Source organism: Vanessa atalanta, chromosome 2, assembly GCF_905147765.1.
Source record: "Vanessa atalanta chromosome 2, ilVanAtal1.2, whole genome shotgun sequence".
NCBI classification, from domain to species: domain Eukaryota; kingdom Metazoa; phylum Arthropoda; class Insecta; order Lepidoptera; family Nymphalidae; genus Vanessa; species Vanessa atalanta.
Window position 1 is genome coordinate 11,459,356 of NC_061872.1, and position 22,985 is coordinate 11,482,340.

The 22,985-nt window shown below is 32.9% G+C and overlaps 3 protein-coding genes across 6 annotated transcripts in view; 2 read left to right on the forward strand and 1 right to left on the reverse strand.

Annotated features, from left to right (window-relative positions):
• The first annotated feature begins 4,179 nt into the window (after positions 1-4,179).
• LOC125073398 (thioredoxin-like protein 1) lies at positions 4,180-7,166 on the forward strand. Its single transcript, XM_047684218.1, has 6 exons — positions 4,180-4,362; positions 4,439-4,595; positions 4,735-4,845; positions 5,529-5,678; positions 5,947-6,080; positions 6,514-7,166. Exons 1-6 carry the CDS (start codon positions 4,265-4,267, stop codon positions 6,722-6,724), a joined length of 861 nt encoding a protein of 286 aa, XP_047540174.1. The 5' UTR covers positions 4,180-4,264; the 3' UTR covers positions 6,725-7,166.
• LOC125073389 (U4/U6.U5 tri-snRNP-associated protein 2) lies at positions 7,063-10,958 on the reverse strand. The gene is made up of 10 exons (XM_047684205.1): positions 10,764-10,958; positions 10,529-10,683; positions 10,019-10,133; positions 9,463-9,638; positions 8,985-9,210; positions 8,594-8,717; positions 8,282-8,441; positions 8,013-8,203; positions 7,765-7,917; positions 7,063-7,285 (listed from the first exon to the last, which is right to left on the reverse strand). Exons 1-10 carry the CDS (start codon positions 10,825-10,827, stop codon positions 7,189-7,191), a joined length of 1,461 nt encoding a protein of 486 aa, XP_047540161.1. The 5' UTR covers positions 10,828-10,958; the 3' UTR covers positions 7,063-7,188.
• Positions 10,959-13,235: 2,277 nt separating this feature from the next.
• Positions 13,236-22,985, forward strand: part of LOC125068654 (protein purity of essence) — a 41,250-nt gene continuing 31,500 nt past the window's right edge. For 3 of the 4 annotated variants that reach the window (XM_047677920.1, XM_047677927.1, XM_047677944.1), the window contains exons 1-23: positions 13,236-13,393; positions 13,656-13,753; positions 14,468-14,604; positions 15,486-15,606; positions 15,696-15,961; positions 16,083-16,246; positions 16,452-16,590; positions 16,713-16,835; positions 16,921-17,057; positions 17,207-17,411; positions 17,509-17,668; positions 18,097-18,263; positions 18,482-18,647; positions 18,800-18,951; positions 19,269-19,425; positions 20,172-20,275; positions 20,350-20,493; positions 20,792-21,007; positions 21,128-21,315; positions 21,524-21,704; positions 21,791-21,896; positions 22,144-22,297; positions 22,484-22,712. In XM_047677920.1, coding sequence (XP_047533876.1) covers positions 13,272-13,393; positions 13,656-13,753; positions 14,468-14,604; positions 15,486-15,606; positions 15,696-15,961; positions 16,083-16,246; positions 16,452-16,590; positions 16,713-16,835; positions 16,921-17,057; positions 17,207-17,411; positions 17,509-17,668; positions 18,097-18,263; positions 18,482-18,647; positions 18,800-18,951; positions 19,269-19,425; positions 20,172-20,275; positions 20,350-20,493; positions 20,792-21,007; positions 21,128-21,315; positions 21,524-21,704; positions 21,791-21,896; positions 22,144-22,297; positions 22,484-22,712 — 3,636 coding nt within the window. In that variant the 5' untranslated portion in view covers positions 13,236-13,271. The remainder of the gene's footprint in view (positions 13,394-13,655; positions 13,754-14,467; positions 14,605-15,485; positions 15,607-15,695; positions 15,962-16,082; positions 16,247-16,451; positions 16,591-16,712; positions 16,836-16,920; positions 17,058-17,206; positions 17,412-17,508; positions 17,669-18,096; positions 18,264-18,481; positions 18,648-18,799; positions 18,952-19,268; positions 19,426-20,171; positions 20,276-20,349; positions 20,494-20,791; positions 21,008-21,127; positions 21,316-21,523; positions 21,705-21,790; positions 21,897-22,143; positions 22,298-22,483; positions 22,713-22,985) is intronic. The other variant, XM_047677937.1, reaches the window with a different exon arrangement.

Here is a 22,985-nt window from a genome sequence, read left to right on the forward strand (position 1 = left end):
TCGACTGGCTATTTTTACAAATTGTCTGGGCTTTTATTTATCAACAGCGAGAAAATACTTAATGTGATTTGATACAGGTTAAATTAGTACAGCGATTGAAATGCACTTAATTTAACCAGTCCCTTCATAACTATTCCAAAAACAAAAACTAAACATACTAACTATCAATACTGCATAATTATAATATTAGACCATTCCTATACTTATTCAGTTTGTACTAAAAAAAAAAATAACGAATGTTTTATAGAATAAAAATATAAGGATACAGTTAATCCGTTGTTGTTGTAGTTTAAAATACTGACATGTGATTTGTCAAGCATAAGTTAAATCAAATAACACAATATAATTGAGTAAACCAGTTGTACCATTGACAGTTTTCCCTTTTTTCCTAGTGGCTTTTATGTCTAGATAGCAATAGATACAGAATAGAAGATTATTCTCAGTTTTAAGCATGCATTATTTATTTAAATATTTTTTTCCATATTATATTTATTGACAAAATTCTAATATATTCATTTTTAAACTGAAAATTAGAAATAAAAAATTAGAAACTCTCTGAGATAAAAACAGGTTTCTCTCTCTATATATATAATTTCTTGCAAAAACTTAAGTAATACATATTCCAAAACATAATCAGATATGGAACATTGCTAAATATTATGAAGTATTATCATATTCATAGTATAGTTTGTAATTAGTACATGTATAGTATGTATGAATGATGTACCTAATCATTGTTTGGGAAAAACAATAAAATCAACCTAGTTAACGAAGAACTAAGAACGTTAGGGTTTTTTATACATAATAAATATGGACCTTACATCACAGAACTCATTTATTCTAAAAGTGTTTTTCAGGTGTTTTGAAAATGTTTCTTAATAGGTTAGAAAGTTAAGATGTTATGACATGGTTGAATTTTTTTTATGATATAGGACGTGCAAATGTGCAACCTGATGTTAAGTGGTACCACCGCCCATAGACAAAGGCGTTTTAAGAAATATTAACCATTCCTTACTTCGCCATTAAGCCACCGACCTTGGGAACTAAGATGTTATGTCTCTTGTTCCTATAATTACTGATGATGGTTGAATTATAAACTATTGATGTATAAAAAAATTCAGTGGTGATTTGACCAAAAGCACACGCATTACGAGTCAGAGTCAGACGATACCCATTTCCGAGAGGATATAATATTTATATTGCTCTCTCATCATAATACGCGTCTACTATAAAACCTTTTTTTTTAATTGTGTATTCACACGCACTTACATGTGTGTGTCCAGAATTGAATTAATTTGAATTAATTTTAAAAAAGTAAGTGTAAAGTCACTTATTTACTTAAAACCAATTAAAGATGTTGTAGTAAAACCTTGTACCAATGCTTGTTTAAAACTGCGTAATACGGTTGGTCCTAATGACCTCTACAGCGTGAGGTGAGTAAGTAAACTAAAATTCTTAAGCTCAACCTCATATAATTAATTTAATAAATGAATTTATGATGTCAAATTTGGGTGCTGTGAGTGACGAACAAGGTGAAAGGATCCATCAGGAGAAGCGCTATCAAGGGGAATGGAGCAGAATTGTTTGGTGGCCCTTGTATAATCATAATTTGATATAAGATTTCATATGACAAAAAAAAAAATTACAAATTCGTTGACCAGTGTTATTTGCATGAAATCGAAACAACAGCACGACTCAACTCAGTTCAGGTAATAATAAAGGTAAACAATGCCGTCCAGGTAAATGAACAGCTTACACGAACTAAGAACCTAAGGGAATATTTGTGAAAATGGGAATATTAACAAAATATACATAATTAATAATTACTATTATAGTACCATGCCTTCGAGCTATCGTCAAAAAATATTGTGCATAGAGATCTTATTTGCACCAGATCTGGATTTATTAATTTATATTCCCTTATGTACATACTTTATTGAAAAAAAATAAAAATAAGATACACTTTTTATTGATATATTCTAAAAGCAGAAAATAAGCCTTACATTTTAAAAAACTCATCGTTTTGTTACATTATATAATTTTATGGAATAAAAAGCTTGTCGCGGAAAATATTATTCAATAATTCCCTACTACGTGTATTTATTTAAATAGACCTACGTCTTGCTTGATACAAGTTAAAATACAAATAAATCATATAAGTATTTTTTCTTAAAAAATATACGAGAAAATCTTGCACCTTCTGCTGATTTTACCGCATTTAAAGCAACATAGGATTAGTCAGCTCCAAAGATCTATGAGCCTAAATTAACAACAGTACTGCCAGTATTGCCCTGCATTTTGTGTAGCGAGTGTCGTGACTATATTTTGCTAATAATTACAGATATTTGGACTACATAACGTGAACACCAAAGATGATACTAAGATATTGTATCACAGATATAGATATTATATTCGATAATGTTAAAAATATCACTTATCCCAAAAAAAAAAAATACGTATTTATGATATAATGTGTAATCATTACGCAGTTCCTTCGTCAGACATAAACCCTGAGCGCAGTAGCTTTTCATATAGAACGACTATCGGCTATTAAATTCGTATACGAAATTTAGTGCCTCTGTTGTTAATTGTTCCGGAGTATTTCATCCGGCGTCAATCCTCGGTGCGTAACCAGGTCATGCTTACCATAACATCGTTATCGGAACTGAAAAGTATTTTTTAAATCAATTATGGTTCTAGATTCGTTTTGTAGGATTCCACATAAACAAACTAATTTACCCTAGCACCTACTACTAGAGTATCAAATATTAAAAAAGTGCCTTACGAAAATTTACGAATTCATATTGATTTACAGGAAATATTACATGACGATGCGGTGTCAAAAAGCTGGAATAAAAAAACAATTAAGTATATTATTTTATGTAAAAAAACTGATGTAAATAGCAAATAAATCATAATCTAGGAATTGCTTCGAATAAAAATAGCAAGTAATACTGTAAATCAAGCTTATGTAGAAAAATAGATGTAATTTGCGTGGCTCAACATAAATAATTGCGGGCTTAAACTTCGCCACAGGCGCTTTGCGATTGCCTACGTAGGTTTCAATTCGAAAATTTCTACGAATTGAAGTAGCTGAAGTGGTTATATAACAACAGAAAAGTTTATAATTTCTTTTTAAAATTTATAATATTAATTAAATTTATACTATATATTAAAAACGATAATGGAATAAACTATAAATAAATATCTATCCTCAACTATTTTGGGTAAGTATTTATTATTTCAAATACAATATATATACACTAATATTGAGTTATCGTTTTGTATGGACATTTTGATCTGATTGGTCAAATTTGGATGTAGGCCGATTTCGATAACGGCGGTCAAACTCATGGGAGACCAGACAACTACGCAGGATATTTTTTTGTGAACAAGCGTGTGCACAAACACAAATGCACTTTCTATTTCATCACTCTCATCTCCGATGGGACGGCAAATCCGACACGACCGGCAAAAGTTCAGGCGCAGAACCAACGGCTTTTCGTGCTTTCATGGGTGTGTACACACTCCGATTTATTTAACCGAGAATTTCTCGAGCAAAACATCCAATAATTTTGAATCGACTGACCTGGGGTCTGAACCCAGAACCTCGAGATCTGTGGCCGTATATCAAGCGACTAGACCAATGAGACAGTCATCACTTATTCTACCGCCAAATAGCTGTACTCAGTATTATTGTGTTCCGGTCTTAAAAGGTGCAACTACAGGCTCATGGGACATAACATATACTTCCCAAGGTAGGTGGTAATATTTCTTACTGAAGCGAAGCATAATGTGCCAAAGAAAGGAGCAGGTGGCGGTTTGACTCATATTGGCAGAGGCCTATAATATTATTCTATTTCTTGTACGCCCATGTGTAAAAGTGATGGTATTAAGTTAAATATCAATTTATCAGGTGATAAAAATATATTCAGTTATTTTTTGTACTACCAGTCATACTTTTATTATTTTATTAAAGTTAAAAGAGCATTAAAAATATAACTTTAATGTCGTTATTAAAAATTATTGTTTGACGAGTGCCACAAGAGTAATTATTAATTAATATTCTCTTTAGTGGTACTTCTGTCAGTAGTCTATTACTCATCGAAGTCGAAGTTTTGTGTACTCTTTGGTTACCAGTTTTATAATTATTGTTTATTATCTATGGTCAAAGTTCGGGTTGACAACCATTTTGAAGTATCATCGTATATATCGTCTGATTGTTGTCGTTACTTTCATATTTTAGTATCTAGTGTAAATAACAATGGGTTTAGCTACTGTAATAGAAAATGAAGCGCATTTTCAATCTGAAATGGCTAATGCGGGTACAAAGCTGGTTGTTGTAGATTTCACAGCGACTTGGTAAGTATAACCTGACTTAACGCAATTCTTCCAGTCATCGTTCAAAGTATATTTTATATTCACTTAACTTTTTCAGGTGTCCACCGTGTCAACGAATTGCGCCATTTTTCGAACAGCTTCCAGCTAAATTTCCCCGAGCAGTCTTCCTGAAAGTAGACGTAGACAGGTGCGCTGAAACAGCGAGTGCACAGGGTATCAGTGCTATGCCTACCTTCATATTTTACAGAAACCGAGTAAGTTTACCTTTAATATAGATATTATATATGTTAAGGTTTAAATTTTATAAATCATAAAACTTTTCAAATTCCTTTGTGCATTTGTACTTGCGTTTGTGTAATGTATCATAATATAAATTAAATATATTTTTTGCAGACACGGATTGATAGACTACAAGGTGCGGATGTTGCAAGCTTAGAGAATAAAGTGAGACAGTACTATGGCACCGAAGACACTGGAGATGATGACAATGCTGTCGCCGGACATGTAAGTTTTTTAGTAGACTAAAACTAAAAAAAGATGTTCTTTGAATCAAGATAGCATAATAGTAATCAATCATAGATCACTTTTCATTTCAATCAAAATAAAAATATGTATATTGAATTATCAAAAAATATGGAATAATATAGACACCAGGAGAACAGTACTTAGGTAAATAAGTTACCTAGCTATAGCAGATTTTTAATCCTGGTCAGGATTGCCAGGATACTAGTGCCCTACATTATTATGGAAATATTGTATTGTTATCAGTATGGCAGCTGAGATGGCCCCGTGGTTAGAGCCGAGATGGCGTAGTGGTTAGAACGTGTTCATCTTAACCGATGATTTCGGGTTCAAACCCAGGCAGGCACAACTGAAATTTCATGTGCTTATTTTGTGTTTATAATTCATCTCATGCTCGGCGGTGAAGAAAAACATTGTGAGTAAACCTGCATGTGTCTAATTTCAATGAAATTCTGCCACATGTGTATTCTGCCAACCTGCATTGGAGCAGCGTGGTGGAATACGCCTAAACCTTCTCCTCAAAGGGAGAGGAGGCCTTTATCCCAGCAGTGGGACATTTACGGGCTGCTAATGTAATAAAAAAAAAAGTGTAACAATTAAACAAAAAAAAATGTACCATTGGTTAAAACTAAGTTATTTTATTATATAAAATAATTATTTTTCAGATGGACTTGGGAACATTCATCGTGAAAAATGAATGTGAATGTCTGAATGAAGCCGATGACCACCCCCTAGCACAATGTCTAACCAGTGGGGGAGGATACCTGGCTAGTGACTGTGATGAACAACTTATCATTAACATCTCATTTAATCAGGTAATTTTGATCTGACTGTTCATTTAAATAGTTGATTATGATCTTTCTTTCTTTATATTTGTCATGATTAAGTAATAATGAGAACAAAATTTAATTGTTACAAATGACCATTTACATTGTCAAATGTTATAATATGTTTTTTATATATATTTGAACTTTATTTGTCTATTAGATTAATATTATTGTTGTTGAATTTATTACAGTCATGATATGTTTTTAATATAAATAATTTTATCATTTATCTATGAATTTTGGTTGAATATTTAAGGTGGTGAAACTTCATTCACTGAAAATAAAAGGTCCCAGTGACAAAGGCCCCAAGTTTGTGAAAATCTTTATCAATCAGCCAAGGACGCTTGATTTTGATCAAGCAGCTGGAAATGCATCAATACAAGATTTGGAGTGAGTAATAAAATTTTTTCATGCTTATGTATTTTGTATTGTCTATTATTAATTAGTATTGGTAACAAAAGGATAGCTGGTAGATATTTTTGGGTAGGTATTTGAGGGATTTGGTCTTTCAACTTACTCTATAAACTGATAAATGCTACACTGGCATGGCAGGTAGACTGTTCCAGCTAAATGTATTTTTCATTTTCTACATACCCTTCAGTCATGTCTATATTATTGTATCCTGGAATACAATGTTTTGAACAATTTTACACTGCCTCATCTACCTACCCAATAATATGATGATAATAAGAAAGATCTAATAGACCAAGAGCTCTACCAGCTCTTGGTGGTATCTATCTTTCTTCATTAAATCCTAGAAAATGTAAGGTTTACAATAATCTAATTTGACTACTAATATAATATTAAACTGTTATTTTTGCAGAATAACTCCAAGTGATTTAGAAGGAAATCCGATTCCTGTAAAATTCGTGAAATTCCAGAGTGTTCAAAACATTCAATTATTTATAAAAGATAACCAGTCAGGCGGGGAAGTAACTCAGATTGATCATCTCGCTTTCTATGGATCACCCATATCTACAACTAACATGGGCGAATTTAAACGTGTTGCGGGGAAAAAGGGAGAAAGTCACTAGCCCAGACTTTTGCAGTGTTGTCGTTAGTTTATTTCCTTGAAGCAAAACATGCATTTTATTTAATTTAAATTAATAAAAAATATTTAGAAAAATATTATTACTAATCTATTAATTTTTTGCTTTAGAATTTTACTCTTATTATGGCTTCAGAAGGAAAAAAACTAAGATAACATATTGCAAGTAAATGTGAAAGACTACTTCAAGTGTGGTAGTTATATTTAAGGCTAAGTGGACAAATAATAATGTGTTTAGATTTAAAAATATTCTTGGTAATATAATTATTGTTCGTACTGTGTCAAATATATAGCAGCCCTAATATATTGTCATATATTTATCTGGTAGTTGTGGTACATTCTAATTATAATTATGGTTACACTCAATTCGATGAACTCTGAAATACAACAATTTGTATATTCAATAAATAAAACATATAATGTCTTAATACTATTTTATTTATTTATACATTAGTCCTGCTTTAATTCATATATTTGTATATAAGCTTCAGTGAGAGTGATCATTTGTGGTAAAATACTTGTTACATGAAGATCTTGCATTTCATACCTGTAACATATTCACACTTATAATTACATTAGTAAATAAATATTTTATTCGGATTTTAGCCATGTTCATCACTTTTTTACTATAATTTCAACAGAGTTGCATGTAGCAACATATTGTGACCATGGCAAATAGTCATACAAAATAAAAATAAAAGGTTTTATTGTGGTTAGAACCTGAATAAATGATATAAAATGAAAAATAATAAGCTATGCGAAAGTTTTAAAGTGAAAATAAAAAAATATTTGGTTTAAATAAACTGTTTTCCCTTTAATGTTCATTAATAACATTTTGCTGCATCACATACATCTAGTTTACACATCTCATAATTTAACTTTATTTCATTCATAGTTTTATTGTAAACAGCTACCAAGAACATAGTTAATCGTCAAAGTCCTGAGCATCAACACTGTCAACTTAATTTTTAATGATAATGTCTCTATTATAAATGTCATGTGCTTAATTATTATTCAATAACGTACCATTGTTGTGTGGGCGTGTGTAGAACGTGAGCCCTATATGTGCCTTTTTCTGGAGTACCATCATGCACTATGTTGCCAACCAACTCGTATGTTGTCTTTCCATTATGCTTCTCCTTTATTTCTGGTGTTAAGATATCACCAAAATCAACATTTCTGGGAATATGATAAATATTAAAAATTGTATGTTTATGAAAGCAGATTTTACTTCTATTAGCAGATTATTTAAATTTATTTTAGTTAGTACTTACTTAACAGGAAAGTTCACAACAGTAGGATTCTTTTCAACAAAAAATGTGTTCTTAGTAAACCTCTTGATATACAATATCAAATAAGGTGGAAGTTGAGTAATTTCAAATCTCTTCAAAAAGTTTTCTTTATAAGTTTTATACTCCTTGGATGTTTGTCCATTAAACTTGGATAGAAGTTGGTACAAATTAACCTGTTATAGGAAATAATTATCAAATAACTTGATTATCAAAGAATAAAAACCAAGATATTTACTCTTAACATTACATACCTGAGGAATAATATTTTCTCTGAATTCATCAGTAAAAAGTGGTGTTGGGGGTAAGTCACAAGTCAAATAAAGGAATGGTGATTCAGTTATCATCTCTGAGTACTCTTCGCTATTTAGATCTACCTTAGCTGCATCATCTGCATCTGGAGGTGGCAACTTCCTAAAAATAAAAAAAAATAGATTTTTCAGTTCTGTGATACTTTATATAAATACCTGGTTTTTGTTTTATACATTTATCTGTGAAAACTAGGTAGTAAAGATTGCTCAATAGCATGTGAAAGTTATTGAAATTGTAATGTATGTATTTCTTACCGTGTATATATTCTCATATGACCAAGAAATGACTTGTATATAATTGAACTATTTGGTTTCTTCGTTCCATTAAGAGCAATGTGTAAGGAATTAAGAAACCACGAAAGAAAATCAATTGGATCACCTGTAAAAATAAGTACAATATCAAATATATTCATTGTTTAATTTATTTATAAAGGATTTATTATATAAAAGCACTTTATGAAATATAAAAGCAAATTATTATTATTTATTATATAATGGTAACTAATATTATAAATGCAAAATCAGTCTGTTTGTTATGCTTTCACTTCTTAACAAATCAACCAATCAGGGGTACAGATAAGCACAGAGTACCTTACACCTGTCTACACATCACATGTGGGCAAAGAAAACGAGTTAATTAACTTACTTTGTTTAATAAACTGAAATTTTTTCTTGGACCAAAGCACTACAGCTTGTAGCATTTCATGAGGTGAAACATGTGCTTTAAATGCTCTAGGATTCCAAAGTTTACGTAAGAGCTCTCCAAATCTCTGCACCAGCAAAAATGATGAATCTCCTGGTGGTCTCTTTACACCAGCATAGTTCTCTTCTCGCAAAAAATAATTACGAAGTGGTCGAACTTGTGACAAACACTAAAAAAATAATTTAAAAAATATATATTGTTCTCATTGTATTTGTAATTATAAATTGTATAATTTTAACTTTCATGATGTATATTAATCTATTTAAAAAATATATATTTGGGTTTATTTTATCTTTATATGATATTCAAAATGATATCTATCAAAGCTATAGCTTTAGGTTATAACTTCTAATTTTCAAAAAACTGTGTAAAAACTAAAAGTAATTACTAGATAAAATCAAAAATAATATCCTATGAATACCTGTAATATAACATTGCAGTAATCATTAGCCTTGATGTTGTTAAGGCCTACAATACCTGGCATGTACATTGTACCGTCTATTGCTCTAGACATTTTTGTGCTTTGATCCAGCTGCTTTATCTGGTCAGGTGTGAAGATTGGATTCAACACATACTTGATATCATTTAGAGAAGAATCTGTAATGATTATTTTGCTATTTCATTTATATAAGTAAATATGTAATTTTATAGACTATTAGGTGGTATATTTTTATTTAGTTTTTATTGAAGAGGACTATTTTTGTATGTGCAGTATGTGCCACCTGTTGGTGAGTGGTCACCATTGCATTGACTTTAAGAATAAATGTTATTATTTAACATTTACTGAATGCAATACAGAGTATTGTTGTTTTTTCACAAAAAACCCACCACCAAATACATATGGATGTACACCGACACGAATAAACATCCTTCTAAAGATCAAAATTAAAGTAAATAGTTTTTTCCAAGTTTAAACTACCAATTGAATGCTAAGAAAAGGAAACAACAAAAAATTGAACTATGGAATTCATAATTACCTATAACTTCATAATTGTCTGGCAAGCAGTAGAATTTTAAAGTATGCAAATTAAGAAAGACATGATGACTTTCAGCCACTGAATGTGTGTATGCATGTGTATTAGTACCTCTACCCTGGAATGTGAAATAATAAATAATTTATGCCTATATTTTAGATAAGAATACTATTTGATTGGAATTATAAGTTACGGTTATAATGATTTTTCTTATATTTCTGGAAAACAGTATTTTGAGGCAAAAAAGTGGTATTACCATGATCAGGTAACGAACTGCTACCATAACTGACACTAGGTTTCCCTAAAATCATACAGCTGTATACTTTGAACTATTTTTGGGAACTTTGTTTTAAATACTTTAAACAAGTTTAAATAAAATATTATTTACCAACACAACAACAATGAATTTTAGGAAAATATATTTATTTATTCAATTCTTCAATATCTAGTTAATTAAGATTCATAAAATTATATTTGGTCATCTTGGCCAGATATATCCTATTTAAGACCTACCTGGAAATATTTACCACACACCAGACACGCATACACATTTATCCTGGTAAGAGATACTGAACAAAGTTTCTCAAAATCAAAGTCCAATACATGTCGGTTTATTGTATCCAAATACGGGCATTGAATAGATGTTATTGAGTTTTTAATGGGCAGTTCTGAAAATCAAGTTGAATGGTTTTAAAATCAATTAATTATTGTATTAGCTTTAAAAATTTAAAGGTTAGTTTATGTTTACCTGAAAAGTCTATACCGTTTTCATCATCGCTCAATTTCCGTTTTTTAGCTCTCTCTTCATTCATTATAAAGAAAGAGCAATAATATTTATTTCAATTAAGTAGATGTGATATTTAAAATCGCGGAATAAAACTTAAATCAATAAATCGCTACTTTTTAAATGTTTAAATTCGACTAAACTGTCAATTTGTCAGAAGAAAATGTCATTTGTCATATAAAATAGCCATTTTGCCAATTGGCTTGCTATGATATTGAACCATAGATATAAAACTGGGCTACACGGGCAATAACCATAAACCTGCCACCTACACGGTATAACCAAGGTAAAACATAGTATATTGCTACTCGTTGGGTAACAGATATATAGATAATTTCTTAATATCGGTACAGAATTGATTGTGTTTCAAATATATTTGAAAATATATCAAAAGTGAACTTTTAAAAATGTTACTGAAGATTGTTCACTAATTTTGACTTTTATCTTTCTGTATTTCTGTTGTTAAAATACTTGTGAAAGATGTATTTATTTCGATACATCAATGAGCAATCCATTTTATGATAAAAGCAAAGTTTATGGTTTTCTTTTCTTTCTATTTTTTATCGAATTCTGAACTAAGGTTCGACACGTGCGTGGTCTGCAGTTCGAAATGATTGTTATTATGAGGGGAATCCCTTTATATGTCTCAAGAATAATAAATACATCTACTTCCTGAATATCTACATCAACTTACTTCCTGTAATAAATCATGTTTGTCGTTTCAGAGTGACCGATGGTCTATAACAATGACTAATGACTACAATATAAAATATGGTATTGCACTCTGTCGTTCTAGTCTCCTCTTTGGTAGTCTGTGGCCTGTGGTCTGCGGACTGCATGGAAGTAATATATACTACGTATAACTGGAAGGTTCACTGTCAACCAAACGCGAGCCGAGAGAGAATGACTATTAAGGCGTTCTGTCTCTCTCTAAAACTGTACCCATGATTTCAGAGTTCCTGATACTTTTTGAGAATATTCACATCTCATGTGAGAGGTTCTGGGTTCGAAATACCCTATAAGTAAATTACCTATCATTAATTTCATAGTAAAAATTGCCACTAGCTTTATGACGAAGAAAATGAAAAGCATCGTGAGGAAACCAGCAAATCCAAGAAACCATCAAGTTTGAGGACTTGTGATATCCAACAAGCAGAAGTGGGCTACAAGTTGATGTGTATTGTGTAGACAAAATAAAGCAAATAAAAACATGTTAAATACCTAACAATTTATTTACTACACTGAAAACTTAAATATTACTAAACAATATTGTTTTATGTAATTTCTGCCGTAATGTTGCGCGATTCCCCAATAAGTTCACGGTCTTATTTTTGCCATAAGTCGTCATTCTATCAGTTAAATATTTATTTAATAAACATTTTACAAGTGCAATATCGTGCCTATCTTCACAAGCAATTGAAATAGTTGGATGTGGAGGATCGAATAAAGATTCTAATTTATTATAAAAATTTTGCACGACCAGTACAGTAATTTTACTTTTAGTTGTTTTTAACAAGGAATCCGACACCATTATTGTAAAATTTTTTTCAGTGTAACATATTACTTCAAACGCAAATTTTGATACAAATTTTAGGCCTCTTCTGTTAACAAATGAAGTAAATGAGGAGTTTGAATCTATATCAAGAACATAGTCGTGTTCTGTATTTTTTGGCCTGTCACTTAATAAAGCGGTTTCACAGTGTTTACATGTAATTTTTACTCCTTAGGGATAATTTTCGGCAAAAGTGAAGGAACTGCTTCAGGTTTTAGTTGTTTTCTAGCTTCCGTTATATAATCTTCAGCCTTAAAATGTGAGCTGCATACTACTGCATATTTGGATAATTTTCCAGATATATTCAGTACCTCAGTACACCTTTTTTTAAAAACTTGATTACTAGGAAATCTGAAATCCACAGAATAAGACAGCTATGAATAATGTCCTAAAATCTAATGGATACCCTATCTAGTATTTTAAAACAAAATGTCGTTACCTGTGAAAGGACAGCCCATAAACGGGATATGCCTCTTTTTTACATCCGTTCACAATGCAAGTTTGAACCATTTTATATTAGATTATTGGACTTACAAGAGATTTAGATTACAAATGAATAAACAAATAAAATACTCAGCACTTTCCGGAATCACAAAAGAACCGCCATGTTTGTTTATATCGTAAACTGGAAGTGTTACCAGAAAATTGCCGCTAAATAATTATTATCTCTATTAAAATTATACACTGGCAACTGTGCGACAGAGACACCACGCCTTAAAAGTAGGTCTTTCTCTAGACCGTTCTTAAAGTTTAAAAGAAAGTAGACCTTAATCACGTGGAATAAGGTTTAGTTTATTTCTTCATTAAACATGCAGTGAACCTTCCAGTTATACGTAGTATATAATACTTCCATGGCGGACTGTGATTGAAACAGTGACAACAGAAAATTTTTGACACTTCGCGAATGGTCATTCTCAAAAATGGCTGCTTCGGGAGGAAATATAGAATGGTCTACAGCGGTAAAACCAATTTTAACAGCTCTTTACGGCCCATTTTTCGATAAAAATGATGCCGTAGAAATAATTCAAGCTATTATTAAAAGGTCGGTAAACAATTTTTAATTGTTTAGATAGTAACGTAGTTACAGTTAGTCATCTTTCATTATTCAGCAATCAGCATTTATTTATTTATATTTCATTGATCGAATGATATGTTTGAAAATAAGTGTTTGTTTTATCTACGAATATTAAAATAGGTCACGTTAATTTAATTTAATTATACACAGTTAAGAATCCAATTATATTTTTCTAATATGAAGGTAAAATCATAATAATTATTTATACTTTTTCAATTTGTTTTCATAGCGAAAACGAATTCGAAAATCATGAAGACGTCTACGATCTGTTCTACACCTGCTTTGCGTGTCTTTCAGCGCACTTTATCAGCATCAATGCAAATAACTGTAAGTACAATTATTGTTATAAATAATTGTTCTAGATATGTTCAAATCTTGACCATTTCATAAAATGTAACTTATCAACTGCTAGTTTTCGCTCGTGTTTTAGTTGGTCATGATTGTTTCTTGTAGTTCTAAAAAATGTCCTTTCTTGGGGTTCAAGTTTGCTTCATACCAAATTTCATCAAACTCAGTTCTGTTGAAACGTAACACACAGAGTTCTTTTCGCAAATTAAATAATATTGGTATAATTTTTCTAATTATTTCTTAAATTTATCATAACTAAACAAATGACCAGAAATGATAAAATATATTATAAATACACTAAATGTAGAAATAATAATTACCAAGTGTGAAGCATATTATTTCATTATTCTAATGGATTAATTATTGATATACACTTGAAAAAATCTATAGATAAAAGTTTTGAGAGATAGATTGTTATGCACTTCATAGTAGAATAGTATGACACATAGGGTATTAACAGACATAAATATGTTGATAAAAATTCAAAATAAAAAATTGTAGAAATCATACTTCAATGCATACATTTTATAAGTTAACATTTAAATTTTTAAGCTTACTTATAAAATCTTAAGAATAAAAGCAGTTTTTAAGCTTTCTTGTAAATTTTTCATAACATTATGCAATTGTGCAAACAATATATCAAACAATATCTATTTAAATAATAAATGACTAAGCATGCCTTTACTCAAACAGTACCAGCTGACCAGCTCAGCACAGCCCATGATGCCTTCAGAATTATGCTACGACATATTCTCAAGAAGATTTCTCAAGCCGTCTTGACTTATGACGACTCCATTAACATGGCTGCACCCAAAGTCACTTTTAAACAGGTAATGCCTCAATGAAAACAAGTACAGTGTAAACTCTTTATAACGAAACTCAAGGGACTGAGCATTTTTTGTCATTATGGAGAGTTATCGAGGAGTATATGGAGATAGAGTGAATCAAGAAAACTAATCAAAATTACAAGAATTTGCTTAAAAATTATTGTTTACACATATAGTCTGATAACTTTGTTTGACTTTTTTGCTATGCCAGTACTTCTTTTGTATTATTTTACATATTCTATTCATATCTAGATATGTGGTGGAATCATCTTAATAAAACAACAAAAAAAATTCTACCAACTTAGTTGCACCTAGGGCTTGTTGAATTGTTTGTGGTGATTCGGCTTCGTCAAGGCAATTAAGGATAACAAAAGCTAGACGAACCTCGGATGTTTCAGAGCTTCAAAGGCTTTTGTTACCTGATAACATAACATAAACTATAATACCGATAATAAATATATACTGTCTAAAAATGTGAACACATTTCTTCGTAATAGAGAATTGCTGTATCGCTATAAAGAGTGTATCAATATGTGGGTTTTTACACAAACCAACCAAGTTGTGCTCCCTTCTACTTTATAGGGAGTTTATCATTATAAAGGATAATGTTATAAAGAGTTTACACTGTATATGCTATAGAAAAATTAATATGGATTATTAAGAAAGAAAATTATTGTTTATTAACATTACTTTGCTAATATATTAAGGCATTTTTTAATTTTTTTGTCTTTAAAAATAAGGTAAAAATAATATTCCTATTAGAATCTCTTTGTCTGAAAATGAAATGGAATAAGTTCCATTACTTATTTTCTAGTTAACTCAATGTCACTTGATAGTGTTCTTATCAATAGTTCACTTTTATAATGGTAATTACCTTATTACAGCTGCTTTTGCCAATTCTTGGTCTGTGCGGCATTGATGGTGGGGGTCTCCCACAATCAGAACTTGCAATATTGACATCTCTTCTCAAGTCATCCAAACTTCCTGCACATGTTAATGCACCAGGTATTAAGAGGATTTTAATAATATTATTATATATGATATTTTAATGCTATGTAATTTGGGGTATCAACTAAAACACATATTTATTTTAGAAACTCAAACAACAAAGTCATCAGTGATACCGAGCCCTATCACATCTCTTGCATCTCAATCAGCAACAACAGAGAAGCAGCCTCCATCAAATGCTCAACGTAGGTCAGATGCATTGCTGGAGCAACTGACCCTGCCATTAAGGAATACAATGACTTGTCTAACCCAGAATCAGCCAGCTACAGGGGTTGTGTCACCCGGAAGTAAAGATAGTTTGGAAAGCACCAAAGATGGGAATGCTTCTCAGCAGGCTTCAATAGATATAAAGGTAGAGTTGTTTTTATTTGTTGAAGTTGCCAAATCCAGACATGATTCATTTAATTTGAATGATTGGTTATGATGAATTAATTTACACAATATTAGAAGTTATCCATTTTACTATTTTGTAGAAGTGGATGTATGCAACTTGTGCATCCCTTTTAATGGAGCTCCGAGCTGGACCCATGTTACTGAAGGTTTGCTCGTCGCTGCCCTGTCTGTACCGCTACTTGACCCGTTGGCGAGACGCTAAAGAAAGCGCCATACCACCACAATTTAACTCTGAAGTCAAACTGTAAGTACAATAACAGCTAGATAAATTGTTCTGAGAACTATCCATAAAAACATTATTTGTGTTTTACATTCTGTAGTAACACAAAAAACTGTGAATTTGATATGAATTAACAGAAATAATTGTAATTTTTTACTTGTACAATTCAAATATAATCAATAATTGTATATATCATTGTAACATAAATATAATGATAAATTTTCGTTAGCCTCAACTTCTTGATGAATGAAGCTTATGTGTGTCGAATGGCATTATCTTTGCCGTGTCTCGAGCCCTTGACGCCGGAGCGCATTGCTCTGCTCAGCGACCTCGCCACCGCCTGGCTCGTGTGCGCAGTTACCGCGCAGGTACTTAATATTTCTATATTATAACTAACTGTACATATGATTTAATGACTAGAGTGAGTGAAAGTGAAAAAAATATAAAGTTTTAACAGTGAAGTTTTTTAAAATTTACCTCTTTTCTGAAGGCAACTCTTCATCCAAGAGATGATGAAAATGAGGAAATGACAGCAACTTTAGTTGAGAGAGCACTCGGTCTCTACAACACAATTGGAGAAACTTTCAAGCAGTCCACTCGGGCCGGTGGCTACGTAAGTAGTATAAACTTTTTGTACAATTATTAGATTGAAATTAATAATTAAAAATAAAATTGTGAATCATTGACTCTTATACTAGGTTTATCAAAACCATCTGATGATCGGTGCTTGGGTTCTGCTATGCGGCTTTCACCACGCGCTTGGTGGAGCACCTGGAACTACTGCGCCGCGGAGTCCTGCCAAGGCACCCTCGCGACCATACAACCTCACTAAAATGTATGTAAATGTACACATTTATACTTATTAAAAATTATTTTAAATGTTTTAGTGAACTCGTACAATTTGTGGTTTTGTATTATTTAAGGATTAGATGATTTGTCTCAGTTTTTATGTTTAAAGTTTTATTATTACTCTCCCACAAACAGGCAACAAAGTCTGAGCGTGGTGTGGGTGGCGCTGGGGGACCGTTGCCTGGCGTGGACCGGCGCGCTGCTGTCGGACGCGCGGCTGGAGGCGCTAAGCGCGGCCAGCGCGCCCGCTGCCGACACGCCCGCGCCGCTGCAGATCCTGGCGCACCACACGGCGCACCAGAGAGAGCTGCGACTCGCTTCGGCTGCACCCTTGCACCAAGTACACTTTATTTCTAATTACTTAAAGAATACTTGTTTCGGTGCTATTTCCATTTTTTTATACATGTATTTGAATTAAAAAAATGTATTTTATTCAGTTGCTGGTATCGCTGGCTGTGGTTTGTTACCGCAAAGCGACGAACTTAAAGCGAGCGGTTGTGCAGAAGCAGAACCAAGACGCCGATCCCGACAGATCCGATTCTACTGTTTACTTCCAGGACATGATACTCTGCTCCGAAGACTCTGAGACTGACGATGGTAAGACTCATAAAATACAACATAAAGTATGAAATTGTAATGCACCTTAGTCTTCTCTATTAGTCCAGAGAAATTCAGCCGCTTACTTAATAGTAATATTAGTAATAATAGTAACAGTAAAGAGCATTTTACCACTATGTTTATTTTACAAAGGAACAACACAAGATGTTTAATATTTATAGAAAAACATTTACATATTATGGCATATAGTGATAATATTATTATTATTATTGTTTCTGTATATATTGACACATTACTTTTAAAATTTTTGAAATGTTACCATAAAGAGAACTGATTTTTGACATTTGGTAGTTGTTAAGTACTATTTTATAAAATATAAGTATGTTGATTACAAGGAGCAGCTTTATCGTAATGACAGTTAGTAGAGTAATAAATTCTCACACTGTTAATTGTATTCTGGCTCCCAGAAGACAGCGAGCCACTGTTCGGGCTGTGGTTCGAGTCGACGCTGGTGGCGCCGGACGCGCTGGAGAGCGGCCTGACGCGCGCGGGCGCGGCCGACAGCGACGACGTGCCCGACGACAACGCCGCCGCGCAGCAGGCCTTCATGCTCGACAAGGCGGAGCCCTACTCGGTATTATTAACAATTATTATAAACCACTTCAGTTATCAAAAACTAAAACTGTATAAGCAGTAACGAACAGAAAAAAGTATCTGTATATTTTGTTTGTATTTAAAAACGAAAGCGAAATTAATGTTAAACATATACAATAAGGTGTACTTTAATTGACCAATTTATTATAACCATAAAAGACACAAATATAATGACTTTCCTTTCTATTTTTTTTTCAGTATATAACACTGGCTACTGAAATATTTAATCTATTAACTGAAGAAATAATTGGCGAAGGTGTAGAACGACTGGGAGCTACATCACAGCAATTGCATGAAGCACACCAAGCATTGCTGGCTGCACTTGCAAAGGATCTCGATAGAGAAACTGCTAGAACTGACACCGGTATAATGTTTTTTTATTATTTATAATAAAATTACATGTAAATTTATATTATTATACCAAGTACACTAAATTGCGTAATTTTTATAAATTATGAGCTTAATTTCAATTCAAAGAATTCTAAGTAATATTTAAATATAGATCTTATACCACAGGGACAATATCGCCATGTTTCGGAGCACGTCTCGGCGCGCTGTACGCCTCGTTCAGTTCCGCGCTCGTGCGATACTTGCACAACTTACAGCCGCTGCTGCAGCAACAACTCATTTCCACAGGCTCCGATAGGAACAATATGACCCCTCTTCAGGTAAAAAATAGATTTAGTGATGAATATAGTCCATTTATTAAGAAGGTTAAAATAAAATGTTGAAGGAATCTGCACTTTGCATAGCTAGTTGTGATATATAGAGTAACTTTATGAAATATATAATGATAAACTCAATTTCTATACAAAAAACATTTTATTAGTCTATGTAGCGATTATTTACTAAGTATTGTAATTACTTATAAAAATGGTTATTTAAAGGAATCTTCAAAAGGGAAATATTGCAATATAGACAGTGATCTTTGACATTTATAAAAAAAAAGTCAAATGAATGTACTAAAATAAATTTCTCATTTTAGGTTGGTCCCAGAGTAGCGAAGCTGCTTGGTGGTATGGTCCTCAGTAAGGTAGCTGCGGACCGTGAGAACAGCATCCTTGTGATATGGCATAAGATCATCAACACTCTTCAGGAGTGTGCTCTACAAAACCAACCCAGCCAAGACCACGATTATGAAGGTAATTAGTTAACTGTTAATATGGAGTTGACATATCATAAATTTGCTTGACAATCTCAAATAATATAAATAGAATTAAATAAATAACAAACACATCTTAATAAACAAAAAAATACTTATGGTAAAAAGTGTACATATGTGTTATTTATTATCCATTTATAAATTTAACCACTCACAAAGGTGCATCTCTCTATGTTAAATTATTATTAGCCTGCCTGGCTCATAAAATAAGGTATATTATTCAACACAAGACTAAAGAGATGATAAAAAAGTGGAGCTTAATACTTCTTGACTTTCAGACATTATACATAATTTTATTTAACTGACATAACCTTGTATTTTAAATGTTGCAAAAAGTGTAACTACTGAGTTTCTTTTCGGTTGTCCTTGGTACCAGTGGTAACTTTACGTGTAATTCAGTTCTGAGAAATTAATATTCAGAAGTGTTTGTGAAAGCCTACTTGACTGAATTATTTAATTTTATTTTGCGTAAGTGAAGCTCGAGTGCGTGACAACTACGAGTAGACATAAAAAAATAATACTAATTAGATTATATTTTTTTTAGACAAACTGAACTAATATAATTTTTATACAACATATTTTTCTCTATACATAATGTAGGTCATGTATGTAATCTCTATCTTTAATTCGATAGAATCTTTTGAATTAATTTTATTGTTGTGAGTAGCTTTTATGAAACGAAATAAAATATGTTGACATTATTTATATTACAAAATCTTGTTTCAGACTTGAATGTTGAACATGCACAGCTTCTTGTGTACTTATTCCATTCTTTGACACTGATGCAGAAGAAATCTGTATTGCTAATGACGTCAAATGCGATTATTAAAGTAAGTAGTAACAATAAATCAAATCTTTATTATTAAAGCGAAGAATATTATTAAATACGTATTTTTTTATTTAGGTTGTTGAAACTCTCGGTATAAGTGATAGAAAACGAGCTATGAATCTGGCGCCTCACCAGTTTATGTTGACAACGAGACTGATGCTTCTATTGGAATATCTGATGAAGCACCTCTATGATGCACCCCAGACCTTGCTACAACAGGTAAATTAACTACTTAATACAAAACTAAATTTTGACATTTGCTCAACCAAGAGAAAATAGTTTCAGCAGAACTGTCTTTTATTGCTATTATTGTATTTCTTTGTTTTTAATCAATTTTCGTGAATAGATGATTTCCAAATCTTGTTTAATACAAAAAATCCGTTTGTATTTTCCTTAAATTTAAAAATATATATAGTGATCATATAAGACTCTTAATCGGAATTGAATCAAATGATTCGATTAAATTATAATTCAATTTAACTGAGCATATGATTGAATATATAATTATTGTTTTTAGATTGAATGGAATCTGGTAATAGCGCCCGGTCTAGCTCAGCGTTCGTCGGATGCGACTACTACAGGCGTGAAGACTACCACAGACAACGGCCAACTCAAAACTCGTATATATTGCGAAGTTCCTTTTATTGAACTTGCTTATAGGACACCAACGCAAGACGACACTTCCATGAGACCTAGGTTCTACGCACTCACTAACGCGGAGATTAATAACCAGGTATTTTATTTATTGTATCACTTATTTTGTTGCATCGGAGACCCTTTCCTTAAAACATAAGTTTACAAAATAAAGGTTGAGGATCGATGGTATTAAAAATATAATAAATTACTTTTGCAGGAAAATCCGAAATTAGACGGTCTGGCGTGCAACTTCGTCCTGGGAACTCCGCACAAGTTGAAATATCCCTTGTTGTTAGACGCATTATTGTCCTTGTTGAACTCAGCGTGTCTCTGTGACAACCCGCAGTACCACAACTCGCCGGCTGCGCTCGCCGCGGCGCATTACTGTTTTCAAACTGCTTGGAGGTAATATCAATTGGCAATCATTAAAAAAAAAACATTTTATTCTAATTTAATATTACTTTTTTTTTTAAATAAAAATCAATGAATACATCCTACAACTGTATTGTTATTTATACTATCCGCTCGGCAGTTTGGCATTGACAAATCAAATTGACAAATTAAAAACAAATACTGACTACTACTATAAACAAATACTACTCCGGTACCCCAGACTGGTGATAAGCATGCCGCCGGCCACCCCGCACATGGACAAGCTGCAGGCCGGCATCGCGGCCGAGCTGCCGTCGCCGCTGCCGCTGCACGCGCTGGTGTGGGCGCCGCGCGCGGACAACAAGAAGGTCTTCAACCCCTGGCTCAAGGATGCGCTCGTCAAGCAGGGCATGTACACGCAGGTGCGAACGTCTCGAATAAGTTTTTGGTGCTTCAGAAGAAATGTATGACCCATATACATATATTAAACGTTTTACTTATATTGCAGTATGCGGAAAATTTACTGGCTGGTGTGAGTGCGTCGTGTGACAATATCAAATACACAGCGTGGCTCGCTTCTGAGACTATGAAACACCTGAAACAAAACCTTACATGTAAGTTATCTTCGCTAAGCCTCAATTAAAAATTGATTCAATTTAGGGTAATGTCAGTTAAATATACATTACAATATTAAAATATATTATAATATTATGACATTCAACTATAACATTGAAGCAACTAAAAGTATTTTATATTTGATAAGATTTTATATTTATAATACACGATTTTTACGATGTACGCGAGTCATAGGAATTGGTGACGACTTTTGGGTGTGCTCTAATTTAACTTATTTATTTGTAGCCGATGGTCTGCCGTCACTCCTTGATGTAATATCATGCGACGCAGCTCTGATGAGACTGAAGGTCTGTCTCGTCGACTCTGCAACTGCGTCGGAGGCACATCAGTTCATGCCCGACTTGCTGGATTTGCTCGAGACTATTCTCGAATGCTGCCGGTCAGTCAAGTGTCCTCAATACGTAACTAAAATATAACAAATATAGTAAATTTATTGCACATTTGTGATTGGGATCAATGCAATAAAATGTTTCCGTATTCTTCACCAAGGCGGAAACACGATTAGAATTTAAATGAGATGAAGCCGTCAAATGTGTCGGTGCTAATCCGCCAACCGTTTCCGTAGACTGAGCGTGGGTATCGAGATCGAAGGCTCGGCGGAGAGCACGAGCAACGCGTCGGACGCGGCCGTGTCGTCCGTGCGCCTGCAGGTGTGCGGCGCGGCGGGCGTGGCGCGCGCGGCGGGCGCGGCCGGCCCGCCCGCGCTCGGCACGTGGCTCAAGGCGCAGCTGCCGCCCAACGTGGCCGCGGCCGTCGAGGCCTGCGCCGTGCCGCCGCCGCTGGCCGTCAACGCTGTTAGTATCATATGGTCTAAGTCTCACTCTAATGTAGCCACGTATTGTCTAGTACATTTTTCAAATAAATAGCCAAACCTGCAGGAAAAAATACCACTAGTAAAGGGAAAGAACAATGTGTACTATACTCTATTCCAATCATTAAAAAAAACACGTGAATGCGCAATATAGCTGAGCTATTTGCAAATCGCATGAAATACGTAAATTTATAGTTTGTTTTTTCCATTAAGGCTGGTTTTTGGTCATTAAGTAGCACATACTTAATGTGCAACT

Bases quoted from the DNA above. Each gene is read 5' to 3' on its own strand.
- LOC125073398 (XM_047684218.1), top strand. From the start codon at position 4,265: ATGGGTTTAGCTACTGTAATAGAAAATGAAGCGCATTTTCAATCTGAA. The intron at 4,596-4,734 runs GTAAGTTTACCT...TATTTTTTGCAG, and splicing joins TCATATTTTACAGAAACCGA to ACACGGATTGATAGACTACA. The intron at 5,679-5,946 runs GTAATTTTGATC...TGAATATTTAAG, and splicing joins TTAACATCTCATTTAATCAG to GTGGTGAAACTTCATTCACT.
- LOC125073389 (XM_047684205.1), bottom strand. From the start codon at position 10,827: ATGAATGAAGAGAGAGCTAAAAAACGGAAATTGAGCGATGATGAAAAC. The intron at 10,134-10,528 runs GTAGGTCTTAAA...TTCACATTCCAG, and splicing joins TGTGTGGTAAATATTTCCAG to GGTAGAGGTACTAATACACA. The intron at 8,718-8,984 runs GTAAGTTAATTA...TTATTTTTACAG, and splicing joins ATTTCAGTTTATTAAACAAA to GTGATCCAATTGATTTTCTT.